A 23,277-nucleotide genomic window follows, 5' to 3' on the forward strand; every position below is an offset into this window, starting at 1 on the left:
TATTATGGAATCGGGTATCGGCTCCGATCCGACATTATCGTACAAAGTGGGAAAGAAACTAACTACTGGGTGTTCTTTAATTTCCTGGGGTTTATTACAGTACTGCAAAGATGAAGGTCAAACTGTTGACAAAAAGTTCGGCTGCCACAAGCAACACAACAATATACGACGATTGTTAGGTCCTAAACACCACTTGCTTTAAAATAAATAGTACGGTTTATATATTCGACTGGTTTTATTGAAATCAGTTTCACGATTGGAAAAAGAGCAGTTGCTATTCTAACACCCGAACAACAAAAACAATGGTGGCCATCAAGCGCTTCAAAACAGAATTTGATTTCTGTAGTGTTTCATCATTGTCTTATTATTGGACGTCGATAACTTCTGTTGGTACTTGTTTTTCATGTTTTGGATAAACTTCATGTCTTTGTCGTGAAGTTTCATAATAGATGTACCTAAAAAAATATCATTTTGGTTGAAAAAAAGTTACTCAGCTGCTGCTACAAATTTTTAATCAACAAACTGTGGGTTTGATCATATTGGTCCAACGGTTTGATTTTTGATATATTTTAGAATAAAAATGTATACAGCTATCCTTAGCTTTCATTACCTGATGCACTGCCATGCCATCCAATAGCCTTGTATTGGGCCATAAGACGGTCGATTCGTTTCTTTCCAGTCTTTTGGCTGTGTCTTTCAATGGGTGGGAATTTTTGTCGGTAATACCTGCGGGTCAAATCGTTTGGGTATTAGGGTTACCAAAATATCCAAGAACCAGTATTTGGAAAATGAGATTTGACCACACACCAGTGACTTAATTGCAGTGTTGTAATGACGATGACTTGGTGTTTTGGGCAAAATGACCTACGCCTATTGGACAATTGACTTGACTTTACTTAGGTCTTTTCAAGAATGACTTCGGTTGAAATGAAGTGTATTCAACAGGAATTTTTTTTTTTGTATAAAATTTGGATATTTATCTCAATTTTGCACAAAAAATAATTTGCTTGCCATATATTTTTGAGTTGGGTTATTGCCCATAACTGAACGTGTTTACCAATTTTAATTGTTTAAGGTTAAATTTTTATGATAAGGACTTGACTTGGAATTAACTTGCTCTAATAACGGCTTGACTGGGACTTGACTTGTTCTTTATTCCAAAAGACTTGATTTGGATTAGGGTTATTTCACAAATGACTTGACTGGAACCTGTTTACAACACTGCATAATTGAATATTACTCCCCAAAATAAACACCTCTAATTCATGCAAGAGGGTCAGAAATTAAAAGAAGACCCAAAGGCGCACTTACCTCATCAGACTTCTGTGTCCAATCCTTGATCCTGATGGAAGTACAAGCTCCATTTCTTCCTCATAATCTCCCTTGTCTTCAGTTATTTCGCTGTCTAAAAGTTCTTCGTCCTCGTCAGTATCGGGGTTGTAGTCGGGGTAGCTTGGTCTGTGTGTTTACAAATAAGCATTAGCCGTATGTCATAAAACGTACAGTGAAATCGGTTAGAATTTATATCCTTGTAAGATTACATTCGTTTTGGTAATAATAAAAAGTAAGGATTCATTGGAATCTCCGTATCAACTGTACAGAATGTTAGGATTCATTAAACAATAAACATGCATGTTCGACATTTAACTGTTGGTGCCTGGCATTTTTTATGGAAATAGAACGGCAAGAAGAGCTGTATTGGGTTGAGGATTTTTCATGATATTTAAAATACAAAGTGTCGATTTTACAGTAAAACTTCACCAAGCAGGTTTTATTTTTTTTAATGAAGCGGGATTTGTTTGGGCGTTTTTTTACCTGAAATCATAGAAATCGGCATACTCCAATGCTGAATCGCCGTCGGTCATCATTTTTGTATGTCCCTTGTCTCTCATGTGGGTTCGGACAGCTTTCAAAGAGTAGAAGGCATGACCTTTCTCATTACACCACAGACACACATTTCCAACGCCAACCTTTTCCCCTGAAAGAGCAACAATAAAGTAGAAAAGGTTTCAGAAAGGCATTCTATGGGTATGAATGCTAGGTTTGGTTTCAAATACTTTCAGGTCAATTTACAATAATAACTTAGGCCTTTATATTTGTGCGGGTTCATAGCGTTTAGCTCCAATGTAAAATAAATAGGTCAACTCAAAAAAGTTTGGCATTAAAAAAACATCAGCATTACCAATTTTTCATTTGGTTTATCCAACTCAAACATGCGGACGTGCCAATTTTTATCTTCTAACTTCTTCCTTTGCCAAAGTTTAGCAACTAATTTCGAATATTAAAAGCGCTTTTTATACAAAAAATAAAACAGTATAATGTTATAATATCTGAGGGAATTGTAATTACTGGGATTGTTTTATATTGTGAATAAACAATGACAATTGGCTGTATAACAAATTTAGCTTTTTTGACAATTGGCTGTATTTTTGGGGGGCTTGCGTGCCATTTTTTATTAGGTCGTGGCAAGTGTGCCTCATGTTGGACACCCCTGGTTTATACGCAACATTTTATGATGATTTCATTGATTAGATATCTAGGAAAAACCTTTTAAAAAATCATAGGACTCGACTCAAGGACATGAATAAAATAAAACACAATTTTCTTCTTAGCTCTTCTTGAACTGCACACTGCACACTCTGATAGTAAAGGACACAAAATTGAAGACAGGAATTGAATGTTTACCTAAATATGTTAAGAGTCCTTCCATGTCGATAAGGAATGGTAGTTCCGGGATGAAGAAGCCGTGCGAACGAGACATATGTGATACATTGGCTTCGGCATGCTGGGACTTCTTTTGGCAGAACAGACACTCATTGTTGCCTAGAAGTCGTTGGTTTGGTCCTACTTCAGATGCTAGGGACTCAATGTCGGCATCGGAATCGAGTTTAACTCTAAAAACAAAAGTTCAATGTAGTGAGTTATGTTGTCAAAAGAAATGGTAACAGGTAATGGATGTATTTCTGACACAACTTCACTAGAGAAGGGGTAATTTAAGGTTTAAACTGTCTGTCACTATACACTATAATTATAATTTCCAAAGGCATTGCACAATGATTCTATTTTACCTTAAAACTTCGTAATAAAATGCCTACTGAACGTACTAATTCTTGGCATCACTGTAAATAACTAGCAAGTTAGTTAAATGTCAATCGCAGCACAAACTTTTCTGAAGTTGCAAAAAAAAGTTTAAGGTTTTCAGTCAATGATTTAAGTCTGGTTAACAGTAAATTGGCATTGACAGTCACTTCATCAAATGGTCTTTTAGTGTAGGTAGGGAGTTATTCTTAGTATAAGAAATACTAAGATTTGTGTATTTTAAAAAATGAAGTTCTTACTTTGATAAGATCCCTGAAAGATGGGAGGCGTCGGTTGTTGTAGATTCCACTTCAGAATCACTTTGATCTCCTGTTAAACAATATATTTCGATCTCCTGTTAAACAATATATTATATAATGTAAGTTATGGTAAAACTGGTCATTTATTTCCTGCGGAAGTGAAATCATAACTGGTATTTTTGGATTATCAAAAGTAGAACATTATATACTTTGAATTCAACTCCGAAAGTATTAGTTCTAATATTGCTGTTAATTGTAGTGTAGAATGTAGATTATAAAACATTGGGAAACAGAACTGACAGGCACATTTGGAATTACATTTATATGCCATGTTCAGGTGGTAACAGTAAACAGTGCCCATCCAATTAAAAATTAAATGTGCATTTTAATTATGCAGCAGTTCCTGTTTTGGTTTTTCACAGCATTGCCAACTGATATCTGGTCAGACAGCCATACTTATTGACAGACCCAGTATGGTAGAAGTCACGATGTTCAATTTACCAGTTTATTTTGCTTGCCTTGTTTAAAAATTCGGTACCTGCCAAAACAGACATATTTTTGCCTAAAATATTAGGGAATACACTTGGAACAAAATTGAAATTTTCAAACAGCCTCCTACCAATTGTCTCCTCATCGTCGCTCAATTCTTCCCAGTCTTCATCATTTTCCTCCTCAGATAATTCTTTCTCTGTCGCCTGAAGCTGTTTTACTTGTCGCTTGTACCAGCGCATCCGGGGGTTGTCTCCCTTTGCAAACCTGATAAAAAGAAAGGCAGAAGTGTTAGCCTGTGTTAGGACAGATGACTCAACCTCCACCCCAGATGACATACTTTACATAAAATGCAAACATCAAACTGTATGCTTGAGTTACAGATTTATGTTGCTTAAAATGTAAAATTCAAAAGTTAAAAAAAAATATTTTTAATATTCATCTGATGTCTATTGCTTGACAGGTACCAGCTAATGATTATCTATGCAAGCTCAGTAATAAAACAAGTTTAAAGTTAACCATAATCTATGTTTGAGATTTTCCACTCTGTCGCTTGCCAATACCAATGCAGGTACAATTTTGATTTGACGGTACTGATTGACACCACTTGCCAACTGGCGAGTGCCCTTAAGCAAAAATGGGTTGTTGTTACCACATCTTCTGGATTTAATTTGTTGATCTGTGACAAATTATCTTAACTGCCTAATACAAGGTTCAAACATTTTTGTCGGGTTAATTTTGTCCATGCCAGTCCTGATTTGTAGACACAGCAAACATTAGTTCATATATCAACCCTGGAAATAAAGTTGATTACGTACGAAAAAATAATTCAGCAGCATACAGTGCTACCTTGTGTAGCTAAGTGGGTAGAGTAAAGACCCAGTATGGAAGATTGGTAGACTCATGACAGTTTAAATCTTACCTAAGTTATTTTACTTGTATTGCTTGCAAATGAATTCTTAATGGACTGACCCCAAAATTCCTTTGGAAGGCTTTTAGTGCATAATTAAGTGAAGCATTTAATTGGCGATTTACACAGGATTGAAATGCTATTTCAATTAAAACTTACTGCTTTTCGGCAGGCTTTACATCTGCAGATTTAAGGATTGTTGGTTGCTGCAACTTTTGCTTTGCTTCGCTCAAGGCTTTATTGACGGCTCTTTGTTCCAGTGTTTCCTCGTCACTTTCAGCAACATCTTTAAAAAAGACAATTGACTACCAAGAGGGACAAAATAGAAACCGAGTTTGTGTCGACTATCCAATATCATAAACAGATATATTTTCACAAATTTTCTTTTCTACCAATGATGAAATTTGGGTAGTATATTTGCAACCCAAATTTATGCATATCTGACATTGTTCTAATTTGATATATACACTTTTGTTGAAATCAACCTATAAAATTAGGGTGCTGGTGTAGAGTTCTAGCATTTTTTTGTGACAAGGTACAGCAACACAACTATAATTTGTCAAAATTAAAATTGCAAGCTGAAGAAATAATTATTATGGACAAATAACTTATAAAAAAAAAACTTAACAAACCAAGACGCTAACAAGCACCCTAACCCAAATTATGTTAGCAATAACCCCCCAGACAATACATTATTTTATGCCCAGCCGAGTTTTGAGTTATTTCCCAGGATAACTCTTTCAAATAGTTATTAAATCACTGCACATTAGTTGGGTAGGGTGCAGATTAGCTTTTGGATTCGGGTGGAAGCATTATTCTAAAAAAAGGCGAAATAATTCAGGTCCAGCACTCTAAATCAGCATAAATAGCAAACAACTAGTCCTATTATATTTTATTGGGCATGCGGATTGCACACAAAAATAGGATCTATATATTGGTACTGAATTTTACAGCAATTTCGAAGTAGTTTACTCATACAATGTGTGGAAGAACAGTGATTAAAGACTTACCCTTCTCAAGTGTGGCTTGTTGATTTTCTTCTAGCTTGTGTTTTATATTTTTAATTTCCTTTTCTTCTGCCTCCTTGTGCTTCTTTGATTTCAAGTGGTTGTTGTAGGAATTGAACGAATTGAAGCGCTTCTGGCAGATTTGGCATGCCACTCCAACAATATTTTCTTTGGACTTGTTAGTATCAACCTACATAAAATCATAATAATAATTGATCGAACATTTGTTTTATTTTAATGTATCCAGCCGGAAAACAGAATTTTAAACAACATTGTTCCCAAAACAGTGATTCTTAAACAAGGTGCCTTGAGATTCTCAAGTGTGACGCAGCATATTTTGTAATTTTGCAAAATAACGTATTACAAATTCATGTGTAAGACTTAGATCTACACTATCCCCGAGATAACTAATGACATTATTATAATAGACCGAAAAATATGCTATTTGGATTTTATTTTCTACAACTTTAAATTATTACCTTGATAGAGATATTAAAAAAATCGGCATCTGGTGACGCTTGGCAAAAACATGAAAAATCGTGTATATATCAGGATAAGTCAATCTCTAAATATTATCCTGGTATTTCATTTAATAATTTGATGTGTATATTGTGAATCTAGTTGTAGGGTTTTCTAAAAAGTGTGCCTAATGTTTAGTAGAAAAAGAGTGGCCCAAATAAGTGATAAAAGATTCATTTTCTTATTTGCATAAGCTTTGACAAGTGCTTATGCCATCTTCAGTCCGGTAAAATTAAAAAAAAAATTTTTAGTGCGACGTAGGCTAAAAGAGTTTAAAAACAAGTTAAAAACCTAAAACTTCCTAACAGTCATAAAAAGGAAGTTAGGTAAACAAAAACAGTTTAACCATCACATTTTCAGCAAACAAATAACAGGATTTATACCAGAGCTTTTTGGGCTGCTACTTTTTCCTGGAAGTTTTCAGCAGAAACAGGTGGAAGAGCAACAACTTTACGCTTGAGATTGTAGCGATGCCAGTCTGTCTTGTAGTGGAATCTTTGTAGGTCGGCATCAGTGAAGGCCACGTGACATGTTATGCATGTGAAAAGCTCCTGTGACATGATTAATCACTTCTACTTTAAACTATATAACATGTATGAACACAATCAAAAATATCTGCGGACAAATTGATTAAATTGACATTTTTGTATGTTCAATATTCCAGGTTAAAAAAAATATGAATTTAGTGCAACGCCTATGATTAGGATGTTGTCAAGTGAAAATTTTCACCGCCACGATTTATGCATTTAAGAAGAAATATGCTGATTTTAAAGTCTTATTTTTTTTAGCGCCTACTCTAGAATCTGCCCACAACGAATATCTCTTGGGGTTTGGGTTAGCGTTTGGGTGTGGTGGGTATAATTAGGCTTGACCCACCCAAACCTAGACGCTAACCCGCAACCTAACCTAAATATTGTGCGTTGATTTAATAATTGTTTGAACTCTGTGGTAGGATTTTAGACCAGCGCCTATTAATTTACTAATTTTTCTCCTTTGTAAAACAGGTTTAAGTGTAAAAACGGACAATACAAATGCTAAGAAAACTAAGAACTCGTTGATCGTAAATTCACATGTGCTACGCATTGCACAACTCCACGAAACTCCTGTCAATCAAGTAGTGTTTACCTATTGATCAGCCAACCATAACCGAATAAAATATTTTGATTTTCTTGCAATTTGAGTTTTGCTGCAGACAGTTATAAGACGAAAATATCTGGGAGCATTTTAACAAACAATGATTAAACATACAAAATTGTAGAAAAAACTGCCAATTAAATTAACTTTTCCGCTAGTAGTTTTTCCTGTTGCTATGGTAACACCTTTGTTTTCGTTTTCTTTAGATAAAACCGTAGGTAAAGATATTAAAGAGTCGTATTAACTAGTTCTGATTTTCATTGACGAAAGAGTGCAACATGAAGTCAAGACAAGCTGTAGCGCAGGGTGGAATGTTTGGGCCTACCAACCCACAACCACTTAGCAATGAAACGAAAGATTTATTAAAAGGTTGGCCTTTATTTGTGTTCTGTATCGTTATAGGCGTTACATTCGTTGCAAGCATGCATAATTCTAAATAATTTCCGTGAATACAAAAAAAAATCCGTTGGTTTTATTAATACATTCTCAACGGAAAATTATTTCTATTATTTTGCAGTCATGATGCAAGAGTCAAAACTCAGCAACTTTCAAAGAAGAAAACTAACAGACACAGTAAGCCGTAAGTTTTGAAAATTCCTACATCTTTTTATTTGAAATGATTAAAAATACATTCTCGTTGTTGTTTATCAAAATACACCAATGACTGAACATGTTTATTAATTTTGAAACTTAACATTTTATTTTGATGAAAATGTCTTGACTTAACATGACAAAGAATTGCGATTTTTACATATGACTAGACTAGGACCTACGTTATTTCAAAATTACTTTTTTGTAACACTAAAAACATTTTTTTTTACTGTTGGCTTAGTGCAAAATCAGCAACCCGTATATAGTATAAATACATAAAACATAATTTGTTTTAAGGGGGTAATACACTGCCTTTGAAAGTTGCTCCGACATGCTCAGAAAAAGCCGAAGTCTTTGAAGAATTTGTACTGCCCCAAAAATCATTTACAATGCGCGGAGTGCCTTCTCCCTCAATTCGCAGCAGAGCGGATATCGAAGAGAGTGGTGCTTACAAAAGAGAGCAATTTATTCCCAAACCCATAAGTATGTTCAGTACAATATTTTGTATGTTTCGGAACAAACATTAATGCTGCATTGTTTTATTTTTAAGTTCTTTAATTCTTTAAAATCATTTAAAAATAAGATTTTTGTTTTTAGGATCTCTTGAAAAAGAAAAACAAAGGCTATCAAACATAATGGCATTTGGCGAGGACATTAAGCCAAAATCAAAGGAGCAGAAGTTGAAAGAATGGAAAGCAAAAATTAAAAATAGGCCAAAAGTTGACCGTTTTGATGAAAGTAGGTTTTTGTTATTGTTTTTTGTTATTTTTCCACAAATTTGATTTTCAGGCGGTTTTTATGCATTGTTGATTTTAGCAGTGGTGTAAACAAGTCATTGCATGACGACTTGGTCCCAGTCAAGTCATTTGCGAAATAACTTTCAAGTCTTTTCAAAACATAACAAGTCGTCCCATTTCAGTCCCATTCCAAGTCATTAGTTGCGAATGTCAAGTCATTTTTAGAGCCATTCATCTGTAATATTACCTATATAAAACAGTAAATCTTTGAAATTGGTAATCTTATCCGATTACTAGCAATAATTCAACAAAAAAAATTAGAAAAAAATACATGTAGGAATCTAATCATTTTATGTGAAAACTTAAGGTAAATTGCTAAATTTAATAATGAAATGTTAAATATAAACACTTAATTTCAACTAAAGTAGTTTGACCTAATTGACCTCATTGGTCCACAAGAGTCAAGTCTATAGTCATTTTAGCAAAATGACTTATGTCAAGTCAAGTCATTTTAAAACAGTGACTTTAGTCAAATCATTAAAACACTGGATTTTACTATTTTTTTACTTATTGCAATCAGTAATTTTGCATTTAGTTCAAAAGGAAATTGAGGAGCGGCAGAATTTCCTCGACGACATGGAAAAGTTTGGCCAAGGAAAAAAATATCGCCCAATCATATCATCACAAATTTCACTTCTCATTCGTGAAATGGAGATCATCGACAAGGAGAGAACGAAACAGTTGAAGCAAGCCATTGCTGAGAAATATGAAACTTGAATGCAAAATGAACAGAGCCAAAATTTTGTGAGATGTTAAATGGGATACATGGTTAGTCCTTTGCATCAGTCCAAGAGTAATATACATGCCGAAGTATCACTCACTGTGTTTCTATGTTGTGCCAATAACATAAAACAGTACTAAAAATTTAACTTCTATAGATGTATTTGTAATACATGTCTGTATCCTTGCAATGTTGATTTTTTGGTTTATCCTCTATTGATTGATATTTTAGGATGATTTAAATACAAAGGAGCTTGTTGTATGCAAATCGCTGTATATTATTACATACTACACATTAAGTGGTTGTTCTCCAATCGTATATATCTAAATTAAAATGTCATTCTTTTCAAAAAGATTATCTAAACTTTGTATCAACTTTTTCTCAGGCTCAGGATATTTATTTTAAATAACATAATCTCGTTAATGGGGTATACATAAAGGTAATGTACATAAACATTCCTCAATGTCACTATAATAATAAAGTTAACTCTTAAATTCCCAAAAGTTTAATTGGCCTTAGCTGTATTCCAGCTTGTATTCCAAAAGAAAAGCTTTTGATAAGAAATTCAGCTTTTTATATCTTGGGCAAGGCCGGGTACCTTTGCTGTGAAATGTAAGACTTGGTGTATATGAGAGGTGTGCGTCATGACACCCTGGGGCGTCGTTAAATTTTTCAAGGGTGTTACACAATTTAGCTTTTATTTCTAGGGGGTCACAAAATATCATATCCAAACTTGCGTTAATAAAATGGTTACATAAATAAATTGGGTTTGGTGTGTCGCAAGTCCAACAAACTTTTGAAAAGGCATCACAAGGATGTAAGTTTGACAACCACTGATGTATACAATAAGTTTCAAAAACACACTAAATATTTGATGACATGCAAATTTATTATGGTAGTTTGGTGTACTACAAAATGCGCTGAATGAAACTTTTCACAGAAACAAACAATGTAAAGTCGTTGAAATATAAAATACTCGGAAGGCAATAAATTGCACCATTATTAGGATTCATAAACATAAACCAACATACATAAAACTAGTTAGCATAGTGCAAATAACGTTTTTATCTACAGTCTAGATAGCGAGGGTGAATTACTATTATGAATCTACTAACACTATAAGCTGGAAAAAATTGGTTTACTACTTATAGTAATTAACTAGTATTACTTTCAAGTTGGCTATATGATTTAATTAAATTCATCTACCAATTATATACCAACTGCAGTGTGGAGTGCTAGGACTATTTAAAACACATTGCCAAGAAAGTGAATCATTGTTAACAGTAACAGGTCTTCTTGAAAGAGTAGGTAAATTAAAGGGACAAACAAATATTTGTGCACAAATTGTGTTACTAATGATTAAAATACAAGATTAGTTTGTATTCTGTTGAGATGCAAATTAAAATAAATTAGATTTTTGGCTGTCAAAACATGCAAACTAAAGGAAAATGGAAGCAATGCAATTTCATGATTCAGTTACCTAAAACCAATTTTTAAGGCAAATATTTTTAATGTAAACAATCAATTGTACTGACTGTTCTTGCTTTAGCATTTTGCTGGTATTATTTTTTTTAAATTGGATTACAACCATTATGCGTTTTTAATATTGACAAATTAAATGTGGCAGAGGCAGTATTGTTACACAAATTTACATATATTTTCAGATGAAGTATTTTACGAAATAGACATAATAAACAAGCATATCCTTTACATTAAGTTAATTAACCACCTCACAACCCAAAAAACCCTATCTAGCGCTAAAACACTTCGCTATAAACCAAATGATTTCTACAGTTCAAATGATATAATGTGATAAAATGCACTTTTTTAATGATACTATGAAACAAGCAATACCGCTCAGCCAGCAAGCGGTTTTAAACAGTAAACATATATACAAAGTGTAACAACAAATGTGGCTTTAAAAGCATCTAAGCAACACTTTTATCAACATGCTATAAAAACTAATCATTAAATAACTAGTTGTGAACTGGATTGGTGTAATTTAATTTTACAACTAGTTCTACAATAAAATACCATGTGGAATTACAAAACAATAGCCCAGTTAACACCATTCATTAGCAGTAACTTTTTATCTAAGATTACCATATAAAAAAATATAAAACCATATGTAGTAAATTCACACTTCCCAGGAAAAATGAATATGTATATTTTGCATGTGTGTGAGTTAGGAAATTATGGTGAAAATAGTGAAAAGTTAGTATCTCTGCATACCTTTATGGTATCCTGTTTCACACACATGCCCCAAAGCTATGTAGAGCAGTACATATAGGTAAACTGCCATGTTTGATTTTTGATTGTATAAAGATAAAATTGCTTACTGCTTTTACATGCAATACGAGTCTTACCTAAGTGTAATTGCAACTAAAAATCGTTTTCATATTGAATGGTAAATACACTTTGCATGCAGCATGGCAAATAAAACAAGTGAAAAAAAGAAAAAAACATTGTTCATATTGCATTTACTGTTCTCTGAATACTTTTTTATGAATTTGAAGTAAGTATGGCAGCACATCTTGGTTAGCGGTTATTCACACTCGAAATTACTTTTTCTTGGTTTCTGGCGTGGTGAAGGTTTTCTCTTTTTTATTTTTCTTGCTAAACATTTTTTTGACTTTATTCTTTTTCTTCTTTTTTGTGCCATCGGAATCATTTGGAGAGTCCCTTTGCAACTTTTTCATCATGTCATAGGCAGCATCTTCTTCTTCTTCCCTACAACAATGAAAACATTCTACTTTGACATTAAGCGTTCTGACATCACAGTGGAAAAAATTGAATTAACACTACATGCCCTAAACTTTAAGGCTGCCTAAAGGTTATTCCCAAGTTGAAGTAAAGTAATTCCAAACATTGACGACCACATGTTTTAATGCTTTAAATTCATGAATACAAAATTAAAAAGGAATATGATCTATGCCAGGGATGTCCAACCTTTTAGCAGAATGGGCCGCATAGCCACTTTAAAAATTTTGATGGGCCGCAAAACCTCTCAAATTAAAGGGATGACGTCCTAAGTTACGTCATATCGCGACATCATAAAACAACCTAACTTATAAGCACCCGCTCTTCGAGAGTGAACTCATGCAATAATATGCAAGTAATCTTAACCTTATTTAATTTTTCGAAAATTTGAGTTTTCACATGTTTGGGCTGACATATTTCCTTAAAACGGTCCGGAAACATACACATTTAGAAAAACACACATCTTGCTTAGCAATAATGGGTGCAAAAAGTGTTTGATGGCTGTTGAAATGCGACATTAGACTCGATTATAGTCCCAGAAAAAACATAAGATTAGGCCTACATCAAACACTGCGAGTTTTACACGTTTTGATGATAGTCGAAACAATTGTTTTTAATAAAGGCAACTGAAAGTAAGAATAAGTGGCGGGCCGCAGGTTGGACATCCCTGATCTATGCAGTACAATCTGCAATACAAGTTTTACAGATGTCTTAAATATCAACAAAAATCCAAAACAATGCAATACATACAGTTTCATGAAAGATATAATTATTGCATTATGTTATACTTTATAGCAAATATTTGACTTTTTACTTAAAAAAAAAAAAAATTAACCTAAAATGATACAAAACCAGAAAACACTGCTAAGCGCTGGTTTAATGAAAACTCTTTATGTTGGCTTCATATATAACTTTAACAATTCAGATGAAGAAATATTAAAATCCAAACTTTGAATAAGTGATGAAAAAGTCTTAAAACAAATAATAATATTAACAATAATTAAAGTATTACAAAAAAAGTCATTTTTTAAGGTAAAACATCCTAATCAATAGCATTGTTTTAAAAGAACTTATCAAAGTTTTAGCAAATGTATTTACCAAAATATTTTTTTACAAAAAATTAAACCAAACTTACTTGACCCTTTCTTCTTCTATAGAGTTAATGATTGTGTTCCTTCGTTCCACAATTTTTACGAGCTCCTCGACCAGTTTACCTTCTTGTTCCTTTTCCGCCTCTGTTTTTTCGGAATCTAGTTGGTAAAATCGAAAAGATTAGAGCATTACTAAATAAAAATTTGTTTTGATTTCGATTGTTTATAAATTATAATAGATAGTAATTCAGAAATGCAAAATATTTTAATAATGCAAAATGAGTATGCCTAAATTAGTTACTGTACCAACTAACTTTTATAGCAACTTATCAGCTCATAACAGTAATATCAGCTTGCATCTAGCATGATTTTTGCCAAAAAATAATATCAAATTAATTTTAAAACTTCTCTCATGGGGCCTAATGTGAAAATCCTTATATCCCTATGGACATACAACACAGCATTTATCTCCATCAAAAAAGTGACTCATTATAGAAAAAGGTCAGATGCTTGTAACCTAATGCTGGACTGATAAACAGTAAACAACTTTAACACAGGCAAAGCAAAGCTACTTTTGTACACACCTGGTTTGTTGAGAAGCTTTCGTATCATGAATTCTACATCAGCATGCTGCTGCTCCAGTCTTTGCTGCTGCATCCTATAAAAAATCATTTCATTGTATGATTGCTGTAAGGCAGTGGTTGTGCAATTTTCACACCTGGTGTCCTTTGCTTCCTAAAAATACTTATCACAACATGCTAAAAAAATGGAATTTAAAAAAAAAACAAGGAAAAATTCCACTTAAATTCTAATCAGTACTTATCATAGTGCTTACTGTACATAACCCAACAATCAATTTATTTATTTATTATTATAACTTAATGAAAAAAGGTGTTCATCATCTAATATAATCTATCAGGTAATAATCAATGTCAAAGTCAAAATGGTCAACTAAATCGACATCCTGATAAAGATCTGTCCATACGCACTTCTATCATTATCAGTTAATGTGGCTGAAATATATCCCAACCGGACTTATAAAAGCTGGAAGGAACACAATTCCTATCATTTATGTCAGGTAATGAATTTCAAATAGTTATGCAGACCCCTTGTATCCTTACAGACGTTTGAACCACTGACTGAAGGTTTTTAAAAAGGCACAGAACAAATACATAAACTTACTACAAAATTTTATGTTATCATGGCATTTTTTTACATTTAATTTGACAATACTGAAAAATAATAACAAGTGACAGATCAGGGTAATACTGATATATATGTACATCAAAACCTTAAAGTTAAATTTTGTTCAGCTGTAGTAAGTTTCATCCATGGATTTGGCATGGTTGATCAAGCATATAATTTTAAGAATTGGGGCTGTCTATGAGACTGAAAACGGAACTGGTGCCCCAAAATAAAGGTCACTTTTTGAATTCATTTAAGGATTTGTCTGAACAGAAACCTTAAGACTTGTAACTAAAGTATTTTCTAATAAGATATGCCGACCCACATAAAACAGGCTGTGGACATCAATCAGAGAAATTATAATTGGTTAACATTTAGGTGACAAAAAATGGACCATCTTATAACAAAACACTTACACTAATACTGACTAGCTTTTAAACAATTTAAAAATTAAAATTCTTTCTATTTGAACTCATATATTTTATAAAAAAAGAATCTTACTGCTTTAATGTGCACAATACAAGCAAAAGTTGACTTACAAAAACACCAGCTCTGTTTCCCGTCGAACCAGCTTGTTCTTCTGGTGAACCAGATCAAACCATTCACTCAATAACTGGTCACTTTCTGGTTTGGAATCATTGCCTGCAACAGTATTAAAAGGTTAAAAAAATACCTTATCCACACACTGTGATATGATGTGACCTGAGTGAACAAAAATAAACTATTTGAAAACAATGAAATATCTACGTATGGCCAGTTTGTGGATTCTGTAGAGCATAATTTAGTTTGGCTATTCTTGCTGGTGTATTTTTTATGTTTTACATGGTTCTAAGGTCAAAGTTTGAGACACTTTAATAATAATGTTTATTATAAACGGATAGGCAATTGAATATTGAGTTCAGTTGGATTCCTGTATAGAGGCATATTATTAAAAATTACTTTGAAATGTGTAATGTGCAGCCTATCCACATTTAATGCCTCAGAAATTTCTAAATATTCGAAATATTAAATATATAAAGTAACATTTATATACTGATTTATATTATTACTGTTTTCTTGTATTCCAACTATGGTTATTTCATTTCACATCACACAAAACTTTGCGTATAAATCACTGCTGTAAAATTTGCAACAAAATCTGCATTATATATATATATAAACATTCAGGGACACAGTGCATGTCTGCTTATTTATTTGAAATAAATAGGTTATTTAAGGCAAAACACAAACTTTTGACACACGTTTTGTTATTCATTTCAAATAGCACTGGGCTCTGTTGCAACAAAACAGAGAAAACATGCACTTTAGGAAATCATTTACCTTGATTACCTTTCACTACCAACAATAAAAGGGCCTTGCAGTTTCTTGGTAAAGTGCCTACAGTAGTTTATAATTAAACGAAATTATAATTTATTCCTAAAATAAAACTTTTTAACCTGATTTAAATAATTAAAACAACCATAAATATAAAAACACATAAGGCCAACAGTAGTTTGTAATTAAACTAAATTATAATTCATTCCTAAAATATAACTTTTTACACTGATTTTAATCATTAAAAAAAAAAAGTAAATATAAAAACACATGTACAGAAGCTTGCGGGTTTGTTGGTCTTATAATTAAAAAAAATATTTTTGAAATTTATGTTTCTGCGAAGGAAATAAATTTTTAACAAATTAAACAATTGGGGAAAAAATAAATATCTGAAAAAAGCTAATATTGGAAAAAATAGTAAAAAGACTAATATTTAAATCTTACCTGACTCCATATCCTCCCTTAGTACTTCTTCCAACTTGACACCTTTTCTTTCCAAGTCCTTTAATTGCAAATCAACCACTGCCATTTCGCTAGTTATTTCCTCTTCAGTCATTTGACTTTTAACCTGAAAAGAGAAAAACAACTGCATAAGAATAAAAATGAAGATATGTTATGGAGCTATATTGGAAGGGAAATAGACATAACATTTATTGACTACATACCCAAAATTAATAAAGCGTGTTCAATGGCAAAAACCTATGTGATGAAGTTAAATGAAATTTTTTACCCAAGATATAATTAATTTTAGTTTGACTTCCCATTAAATTTTACTGTTAAATTTGATGCACATGTCATGCTTTTAATTTTGAAAACTTAATACATAATATTTACAACTTGGTATTTGGCAACAAGCAATTTGTAAGTGTTAGTTTAAACAACAGTAGCATATGGATATATGTATATTATTTTTTTTAAACCAGCACCACCAAAATATACTTCTATTTACACTTCCTACAAAAAGTTCCCAAAGTACTTTTATGTTCATTAAAATATAAAATGGCTTTACCTTTCTCTTGACCAAGGGAAAACCAAAGCCAGGTGCTGCTCTAGTTGGTTTTGATGATGGGGCTTTCGTTACATTAGGCGAAGGCACTGAAAAAGGGGATTATTATTTCATTTTTTTTAAATTTAAAGAACCAGCACTTTTGTTGTGTTTATTTGCTGTCTGTGTAAAATACACTGCCTTATTAAATCATTGATAATGAAACCGGACTCCGTTACAAAAACGGTTTGTGTTAATAAAACTAAACAATTCAATAACATAGAGCAAGTCTATGGTTGTACTTGTGATTATGTTGTGTTGTATATTACACAAACACAGTTGACACCAATTCAACTGGTCATTTGGCAATAAGAACAATTAATATTACTGCAGTATGTTCGCATTACTTCCTGCACTTATGTGATAAGGTAGCAAATGAAATTTAACGCAGGAATGCCTAATATTTGCACAAGCATGCTTAGAATGCACGGAAAAATGTTAAGTTACAAACATATATTGATAAGCCTTTGTAGTATGATTATAATAATAGAAACAACAATATTTTAATTTGTGTTACTAACTTACTATTACTCCATTTGTAACCTTGTGCTGAAGGTCAAGGTTAAGTTGTGTTAAATTGAAGCCCTTAAAAGCAATCTGGCCATAAATCACTTTTAATGCTTTTAAGAGATGTGTGAAATGTTTTAAAGCAGAATGAGGTCTAATGGCACCTCCTTGTGTAAACGAGGTAACAGAAAAAAACAGGTGACTCACTTTAAATTAAACTGCAACTCAATATGTCACGAGCAAGACATCTGTTTTTTTTATATTGACAACCAAAGTGAAGGCTTAATCTGCAAATTTGTGACACAAATTGTCTGAGTGCCTAAAAGCAAACAGAGCAATAACAAAGCCCTGGTCTCTCTTTTTTCCCTTACATAAGTCTGTCGGCCTGTAATTACCTTGTGCATTGGAACATGCAATATTCTCTTGGTGCTTTGGTGAAGCAGTTTTATCAGTTTTTTCAACATATCTAAACACAAAGTTATACTTTTTTAAGAAATGTTGGATTAGTGGGCGACCAAAATACATTATAGGCCTGCTCCTGTTGAACATTTACTAATCTTCGGAATTCAATGAGCTTTAAAGAAATTGTAAAACTACAAATTTAATTAAGGTAACTAACAATAAAAGAATATATTTGAATGACACAAAGTTAACTTTTAAGAAAAATTAATACAAATATTTGAAACAGAAATAAATCAATAACTAAACTCACCTTTATCAGTCTTAATGAAATTGTAAAACTACAAATCTAGTTAAAGTAACAAAATAATAAAAAACATGTTTAAATGACACAAAGTTAATTTGTAAGAAAAATCAATACAAATATTTGAAACATATCTTACTTCTTATCAGTCTTATTGTCCTCATTTAATTTCTCCATCTGCTTCTCAACATTGTTCTTCCAATTTGGAGCTGGCCGCTTGTTTCTCACCGGTGGGGTGACAGGAACTTCTGGAGTTTTAACCACACTCACAACCGGGGCTTTTGGGGGGGTATCTGTAGTTGGTTTCGGGGGAGCTGGGGCTTTGCCTTTACGACGCGAAGGAGGCCTAGGTGGCGTCCCGGTAGCTTTTTGGCTTAAATTTGGAGATTTTTTATCCTCATATTCGTCTGTGAACGGGTTTAATCTATTTTCTCCAGGGCCAACCACATTTAAAGTCTTGTGCCCATTCTCTTTTGGTGTTTCTTTCTGGTTAGGTTCAACATAAGCCTCCTCTTCATCACCAAAGGGATTTCCCTCAGAATCGGATTTGTCGCCATCAATGTCATCCACATCGTCATCATCCATTTCAAATGGATTCAGCGACTCCTTTATTTCCGGAGATGGCTCACTACTGCTTGAACTATCCGGCTCCGCAAACGGATTTAACTCGTCATTGTAATCCACAGAATCATTGCGATTTCCGGGGGTTGAGTTGGTTGAGGCTCTACTAAGGCGAGGTTGAGGCTTTGGGGGATCCAATGCCACATTTGGTCTGGGGCTTTTCCTGCAAAGATTAAAGTCATTGTTTTAGGTGTGAACTTTCCAGGAAATTAAAATTAAACATTTTGTTTAATTTTATGATTTAAGGAAAATATATTGTTAATATCCTATTTAACAAATATTGTCCTCCCCATACTAAAGTTGTCTCACCCAAGCATTTACAGACTTATTGTCTATGACAGTGTTTCACAACCTTTTTAAAAAAATTTTGTGTTAAATTTATTATGATGGCCAATTCAACAAGATCCCGATATCTATATTGAATATATATTTTACATTTATAATTTTTATGATTCTATGCAGATTAGATTATTAACCTATTATCAAATGATGTACTCTGCAAGCTAAAGCTGTCTCATCCCCAAGCATTTACAGATTTATTATCTTTGGTTATATACAGTTACTGAGACAAACCTTGCACTCGGAACAGGCTTATCAGAAACTTTGGGAAGCTCTGCGATGAGTGGGGCAGTTTTGGAAGATGGCGATATGTCGTCATCTTTAGGGGATAAAAACCTATCTTTTTCCTCTTTCCGCTTATTTTTGACATCAGAAAGCGATTTCAGAAGGCTTGGCAGCATTTCTGCAGTAGTCTCATCATTTTTTAATTTTGAATCCACTTTCTTAATTGGTTCCTTGTTGAGTTCTTTAATATCACTGCTCAGGTCTGTTGGCCGTTTACTTTGAGATAGCAGTGGGGTTTTAGCTGTAGGTGATGTTGACTTTGGGCCCTTGGAGGTTTCCACTGCCTGTATGTTTGATTTGCTGCCAGTTTCACTATCAGAGGCAATATTTGTTTTTGCTTGTGATTCGTCTTTCGTTAAGGCCTGTGAGCCGCCACTTGGAAACAAACTACGGGCAACTACATCTCCGCTATCACCTTTACTTGATTTAGGTGCCTTATTTGGTGCATTTATAATCGTTTTACTAGATTCTTTGGTAGAAACCACAATAGAAGTGTCATTACTGGAGCTGTTTATTTTACTAGATTTTCCACTGCTTTGTGCTGAAGTTTTGTCGGCTTTTTCGTCGCCAAATGGGTTTAAATTTGTCTTTGAATCGGAACTTGCAGTGCTGTTGCGATTGCTTGAAGTCGAACTCGGGGTTCCCGAATTTATTTTGGAAGGGGGTGTCCACTGTTGCTGACTGGGTTGTGTGGTTGAGAACTTTGAAACCATATCGGTTACCTTGAATTGCTTTACAGGAGATTTTTCCTGTGGCTTTACAGCTAAATCTTTATTGGCAACTGAAATGTTCGTTTTGGCAGGAGTAACCTCCATGGCACTATTGGCTGGGTTTTTATTGGTTGCTGGTTTAACAAAAGGAGTTCTATTTGTTGCGGTCTCTTTTTTAGGAGGCTCTTTTGTGTCTTTGGCGGAATTTCTTTGTTCAACGTTCGTTTCAGAAACTTCCATGGCTGTGACTTTAGCTTTCACGCCTGCAGAAGTGGTTAGGTTGCTTTTCACTTTATTCGGAATAGGGGTTGTTTCTTTTTTAGTTGGCGATTTCAAATTGTCCATGTAGTTGTGCATTAAGGCAGAGCCGTCTCTTCTATACATTCCACTCAGCGATTTGGTTCTGAAAGATAAATCATAATTAACACAAGTAGCTATGAAAAAGAGCAACCAAATTGGATTAAAACCAGTGTTTTTTATCGTTGTTTTTTTTGTAAAAAAAATTTTATGTGAACAATTATATCTGTGTATGTTTTTCGTGAAAAATGTATGTTTTTCGTGAAATGAGTTTTTTTTTTAAGTCAAAGATAAAGGTTTAGAAACTGAGCACAATTTCAAAAGTGTTTCACCTGTGACAGTGGCGGTGATATATTTTGCCTTCGTCAATAAATCGTTCGACGAGATGCACTTTCTTCTTGCAAATTTCACACAAGCTGAACTTCTGTACTTTTTCGACAAACATTTTTGGTGGCTCTTCAGGCTGTAGATTAAATATTTCAACAAATACTCTTTGTTACAAACTTAATTGATTTCTGAAGTTGCGGTACTTAACATATAAGTCAGGCGATTAGACACTTAAAATAAGTTTGTTTTCCATTAACATAGACCGTGTTAAATGCTTGTCAGTTTTTACACATGATATTATTTTAAAATTTAAATAATTTTGAAAAGTGGTATAAGCTACAATTTAGTGTCCATTGCCAAACCATACGACAAATAACTTGAAAACCCAAGTTGGTAAAACAATTTCGTAAAGTTCTCTTACTTTAGGCGAGCGTTTAACTGATGATTCTTCAAGTCTAAGTGGAGAAGCACTTCTTTTTTGTGGTTTGCTGCTTGTACCTAAGAATATAAAATGTCGCCTTTACACTTGGTCATTATTCGAGTAAATAGCATTAGGAACTAACACAAAGTGAAATTACCTACTGTTAGTTTGTTTAATTCTACATTCCATACCTTAAAAGTTTATAGAAACAGCAATAACAAAAGAACTAAAGTAGTATTTCTATTAATTTTTTTTACATTGTATGTAAAATAGCCCAATATAGACAAACAAGATAATATCAAAGAGGCAGCTTTGTACATGTTTAAAAAAATATATAATTTATCTAAATAATTATGTTAAAATTTAATAAAAAAATTTGAGGAAAATTACCCCCAGCAACTGGAGTTAGCTTGTGAAGCACATTGTAATATTGAGATACATAGGTGATGATACTCAGTTTGTCTGGCACTTTCATTGCCACCATATCTTCAGCGTCGAGTAAAGCAGCAATGCCAAGCTCTCTTTCAGCCACTTCAAAGGCCAGCTGGTTATTTTTTAATATATTTTCCTTTGAGAGCGAGTCGAAATCTCTATGAACACACATGAGGCATTTATTAGAATTTTCTCACAAACATAAAAAGGTTTAACAATAATATATTGGACACTTATTAATATGTTCTTTCCGGAAAGGAATAGTGCAAATATTATACACTTTTACACTATAGGTTTCAAATAGGGTTTATTTAAAGCAGTTACTACTTCCCTTTGTTAACCTATTTTTTTAAAGAAAGCCCTGACCTTTTTTGTGACACCTAATTTAAGCCCACTTTGACTGTTAAACACAACATTTCTTGTTGTCTGGATCTACACACATTTGTTAAAGTGGCAAATTGTGTTGGAACTTAGGGATTGGGGTGGCTTTGATATAAATGTTTAAAGTTAGAAAAAAGTAAAATATATATAAATGTACTTAAAGACTTTGTTGAAATGATTGTAAGCCTACTTGCGACTCCTCAAACTTGTTGACAGAAGCCCCGCCTTAAATGCCAACACAAAAAATCTCATCCTAAAAACAGCTTTCCATTCAATTGGGTCTAGTACCATTATTTTCAATTAGTAACAATAATAACAACTTACATTAAATCTGGTCGGTAGTGATGAATTAGGGCACAAAATGCGAGGCCATCCCTCCAAGATGTGGTCATGTTTGTTATGTTGACATTATTGTGATCCTTTACCTGCTTTTGGCACCAGGTCTGCAGTGCTTTCATTTTGCTCGCCATGATTGTGCTTGTTATGCCAGTCAGTTAGCAGCAATGTAAAAACAATAACTGAAGGATCTTTAGCTTTACAGAGGCATTTTGCTATGGCCAAGACTCTATATACAAGCACAAAGTTTTATTATGGCAACCACTCTCTGCAGTGCATTTCATGTCACTTCACGCCAAGATCTCGGGTGTGCAGCACCAAATTTTGAGTTGCGCAGGTGTGCAATAACGTTTTTCGCACATCTGAGGTATGCCAACAAATTTCAACCTTCTTTCAGAAATTAACTGTACAACACTAATTTAGGTGTTCACACGAAGTTGATAAAAAAAATATCGGGTGCGTACCTGCTGGACCCATTGTTTTTAATCTTCTTACAATATTTACATACATAAAAGTTTGGCGCTCTTTCACTATTGTACGTAAAAATTAATAAAAAATTTTTTTTCTTCAAATGCCGCATACCACAACACATATTGTTTGGGTTAGGGTGCGGGTTAGCGTTTGGTTGAGGGTGGGTCAAGTTATTATTAATAATAAACATAATATTACTTGACCCACCCTCACCCAAACGCTAACCCGCACCCTAACCCAAACAATATGCGTTGTGGTATGCAGTATTATTATTATTTTTTTTGCATAACTTTTCACGTACAATAGTGAAAGAGCGCCAAAAGTTTTTAGGTTCTTAAATCGCAAAATTATTATCCTATTGTAGTAATCTTTAATTTTGTGCAAATGTTCTAATTTTCGGCGCTGGTCTAGTGCGCGTTAGCGTTTGGGTTGGTCAAGTATTATTATTATTACATTTATTCTCTCATATATATTTCTTCATTGCAATTTCGTTAACGGTCGTCCTTATTGCTAAAATAAACTCTGCTGGTTTGCTAAATACTGTAA

The 23,277-nt window shown here is 33.4% G+C and overlaps 3 protein-coding genes across 3 annotated transcripts; 1 reads left to right on the forward strand and 2 right to left on the reverse strand.

The window, feature by feature from the left end:
- Window positions 1–186: 186 nt before the first annotated feature.
- LOC146145590 (cytoplasmic 60S subunit biogenesis factor ZNF622-like) lies at window positions 187–6,868 on the reverse strand. The gene is made up of 10 exons (XM_083389853.1): window positions 6,647–6,868; window positions 5,748–5,934; window positions 4,897–5,023; window positions 3,958–4,094; window positions 3,339–3,408; window positions 2,686–2,894; window positions 1,816–1,978; window positions 1,312–1,458; window positions 611–726; window positions 187–455 (listed from the first exon to the last, which is right to left on the reverse strand). The coding sequence occupies exons 1-10, from the start codon at window positions 6,821–6,823 to the stop codon at window positions 322–324; spliced, it is 1,467 nt and encodes a 488-aa protein (XP_083245979.1). The 5' UTR covers window positions 6,824–6,868; the 3' UTR covers window positions 187–321.
- Window positions 6,869–7,625: 757 nt separating this feature from the next.
- Window positions 7,626–9,819, forward strand: LOC146145591 (UPF0193 protein EVG1-like). Its single transcript, XM_083390198.1, has 5 exons — window positions 7,626–7,766; window positions 7,915–7,977; window positions 8,286–8,471; window positions 8,586–8,726; window positions 9,321–9,819. The coding sequence occupies exons 1-5, from the start codon at window positions 7,676–7,678 to the stop codon at window positions 9,500–9,502; spliced, it is 663 nt and encodes a 220-aa protein (XP_083246324.1). The 5' UTR covers window positions 7,626–7,675; the 3' UTR covers window positions 9,503–9,819.
- A 1,418-nt stretch (window positions 9,820–11,237) lies between these two features.
- On the reverse strand, window positions 11,238–22,485 carry LOC146145592 (MICAL-like protein 1). The gene is made up of 13 exons (XM_083389556.1): window positions 22,249–22,485; window positions 21,502–21,701; window positions 21,112–21,188; window positions 20,696–20,826; window positions 19,306–20,469; window positions 18,251–18,895; window positions 17,804–17,874; window positions 16,866–16,951; window positions 16,301–16,424; window positions 15,082–15,184; window positions 13,942–14,015; window positions 13,402–13,516; window positions 11,238–12,236 (listed from the first exon to the last, which is right to left on the reverse strand). The coding sequence occupies exons 1-13, from the start codon at window positions 22,392–22,394 to the stop codon at window positions 12,068–12,070; spliced, it is 3,105 nt and encodes a 1,034-aa protein (XP_083245682.1). The 5' UTR covers window positions 22,395–22,485; the 3' UTR covers window positions 11,238–12,067.
- Window positions 22,486–23,277: the final 792 nt, after the last annotated feature.

Source organism: Ascidiella aspersa, chromosome 5 (genome assembly GCF_963924565.1).
Source record: "Ascidiella aspersa chromosome 5, kaAscAspe10.2, whole genome shotgun sequence".
Classification (NCBI taxonomy): Eukaryota; Metazoa; Chordata; class Ascidiacea; order Phlebobranchia; family Ascidiidae; genus Ascidiella; species Ascidiella aspersa.

What these genes read in the sequence shown, in the direction of transcription:
- LOC146145590 (XM_083389853.1), bottom strand. Translation starts at nt 6,823, where the DNA reads ATGTCACAGGAGCTTTTCACATGCATAACATGTCACGTGGCCTTCACT. An exon ending in ACAAGCCACACTTGAGAAGG is followed by an intron (nt 5,024 to 5,747) that starts GTAAGTCTTTAA and finishes TCTTTTTTAAAG; the next exon opens with ATGTTGCTGAAAGTGACGAG. An exon ending in ATGGCATGGCAGTGCATCAG is followed by an intron (nt 456 to 610) that starts GTAATGAAAGCT and finishes ATATTTTTTTAG; the next exon opens with GTACATCTATTATGAAACTT.
- LOC146145591 (XM_083390198.1), top strand. Translation starts at nt 7,676, where the DNA reads ATGAAGTCAAGACAAGCTGTAGCGCAGGGTGGAATGTTTGGGCCTACC. An exon ending in AACGAAAGATTTATTAAAAG is followed by an intron (nt 7,767 to 7,914) that starts GTTGGCCTTTAT and finishes ATTATTTTGCAG; the next exon opens with TCATGATGCAAGAGTCAAAA. An exon ending in AGTTGACCGTTTTGATGAAA is followed by an intron (nt 8,727 to 9,320) that starts GTAGGTTTTTGT and finishes TTTTGCATTTAG; the next exon opens with TTCAAAAGGAAATTGAGGAG.
- LOC146145592 (XM_083389556.1), bottom strand. Translation starts at nt 22,394, where the DNA reads ATGGCGAGCAAAATGAAAGCACTGCAGACCTGGTGCCAAAAGCAGGTA. An exon ending in GCTAACTCCAGTTGCTGGGG is followed by an intron (nt 21,189 to 21,501) that starts GTAATTTTCCTC and finishes TTATATTCTTAG; the next exon opens with GTACAAGCAGCAAACCACAA. An exon ending in TTCCCTTGGTCAAGAGAAAG is followed by an intron (nt 16,425 to 16,865) that starts GTAAAGCCATTT and finishes TTCTCTTTTCAG; the next exon opens with GTTAAAAGTCAAATGACTGA.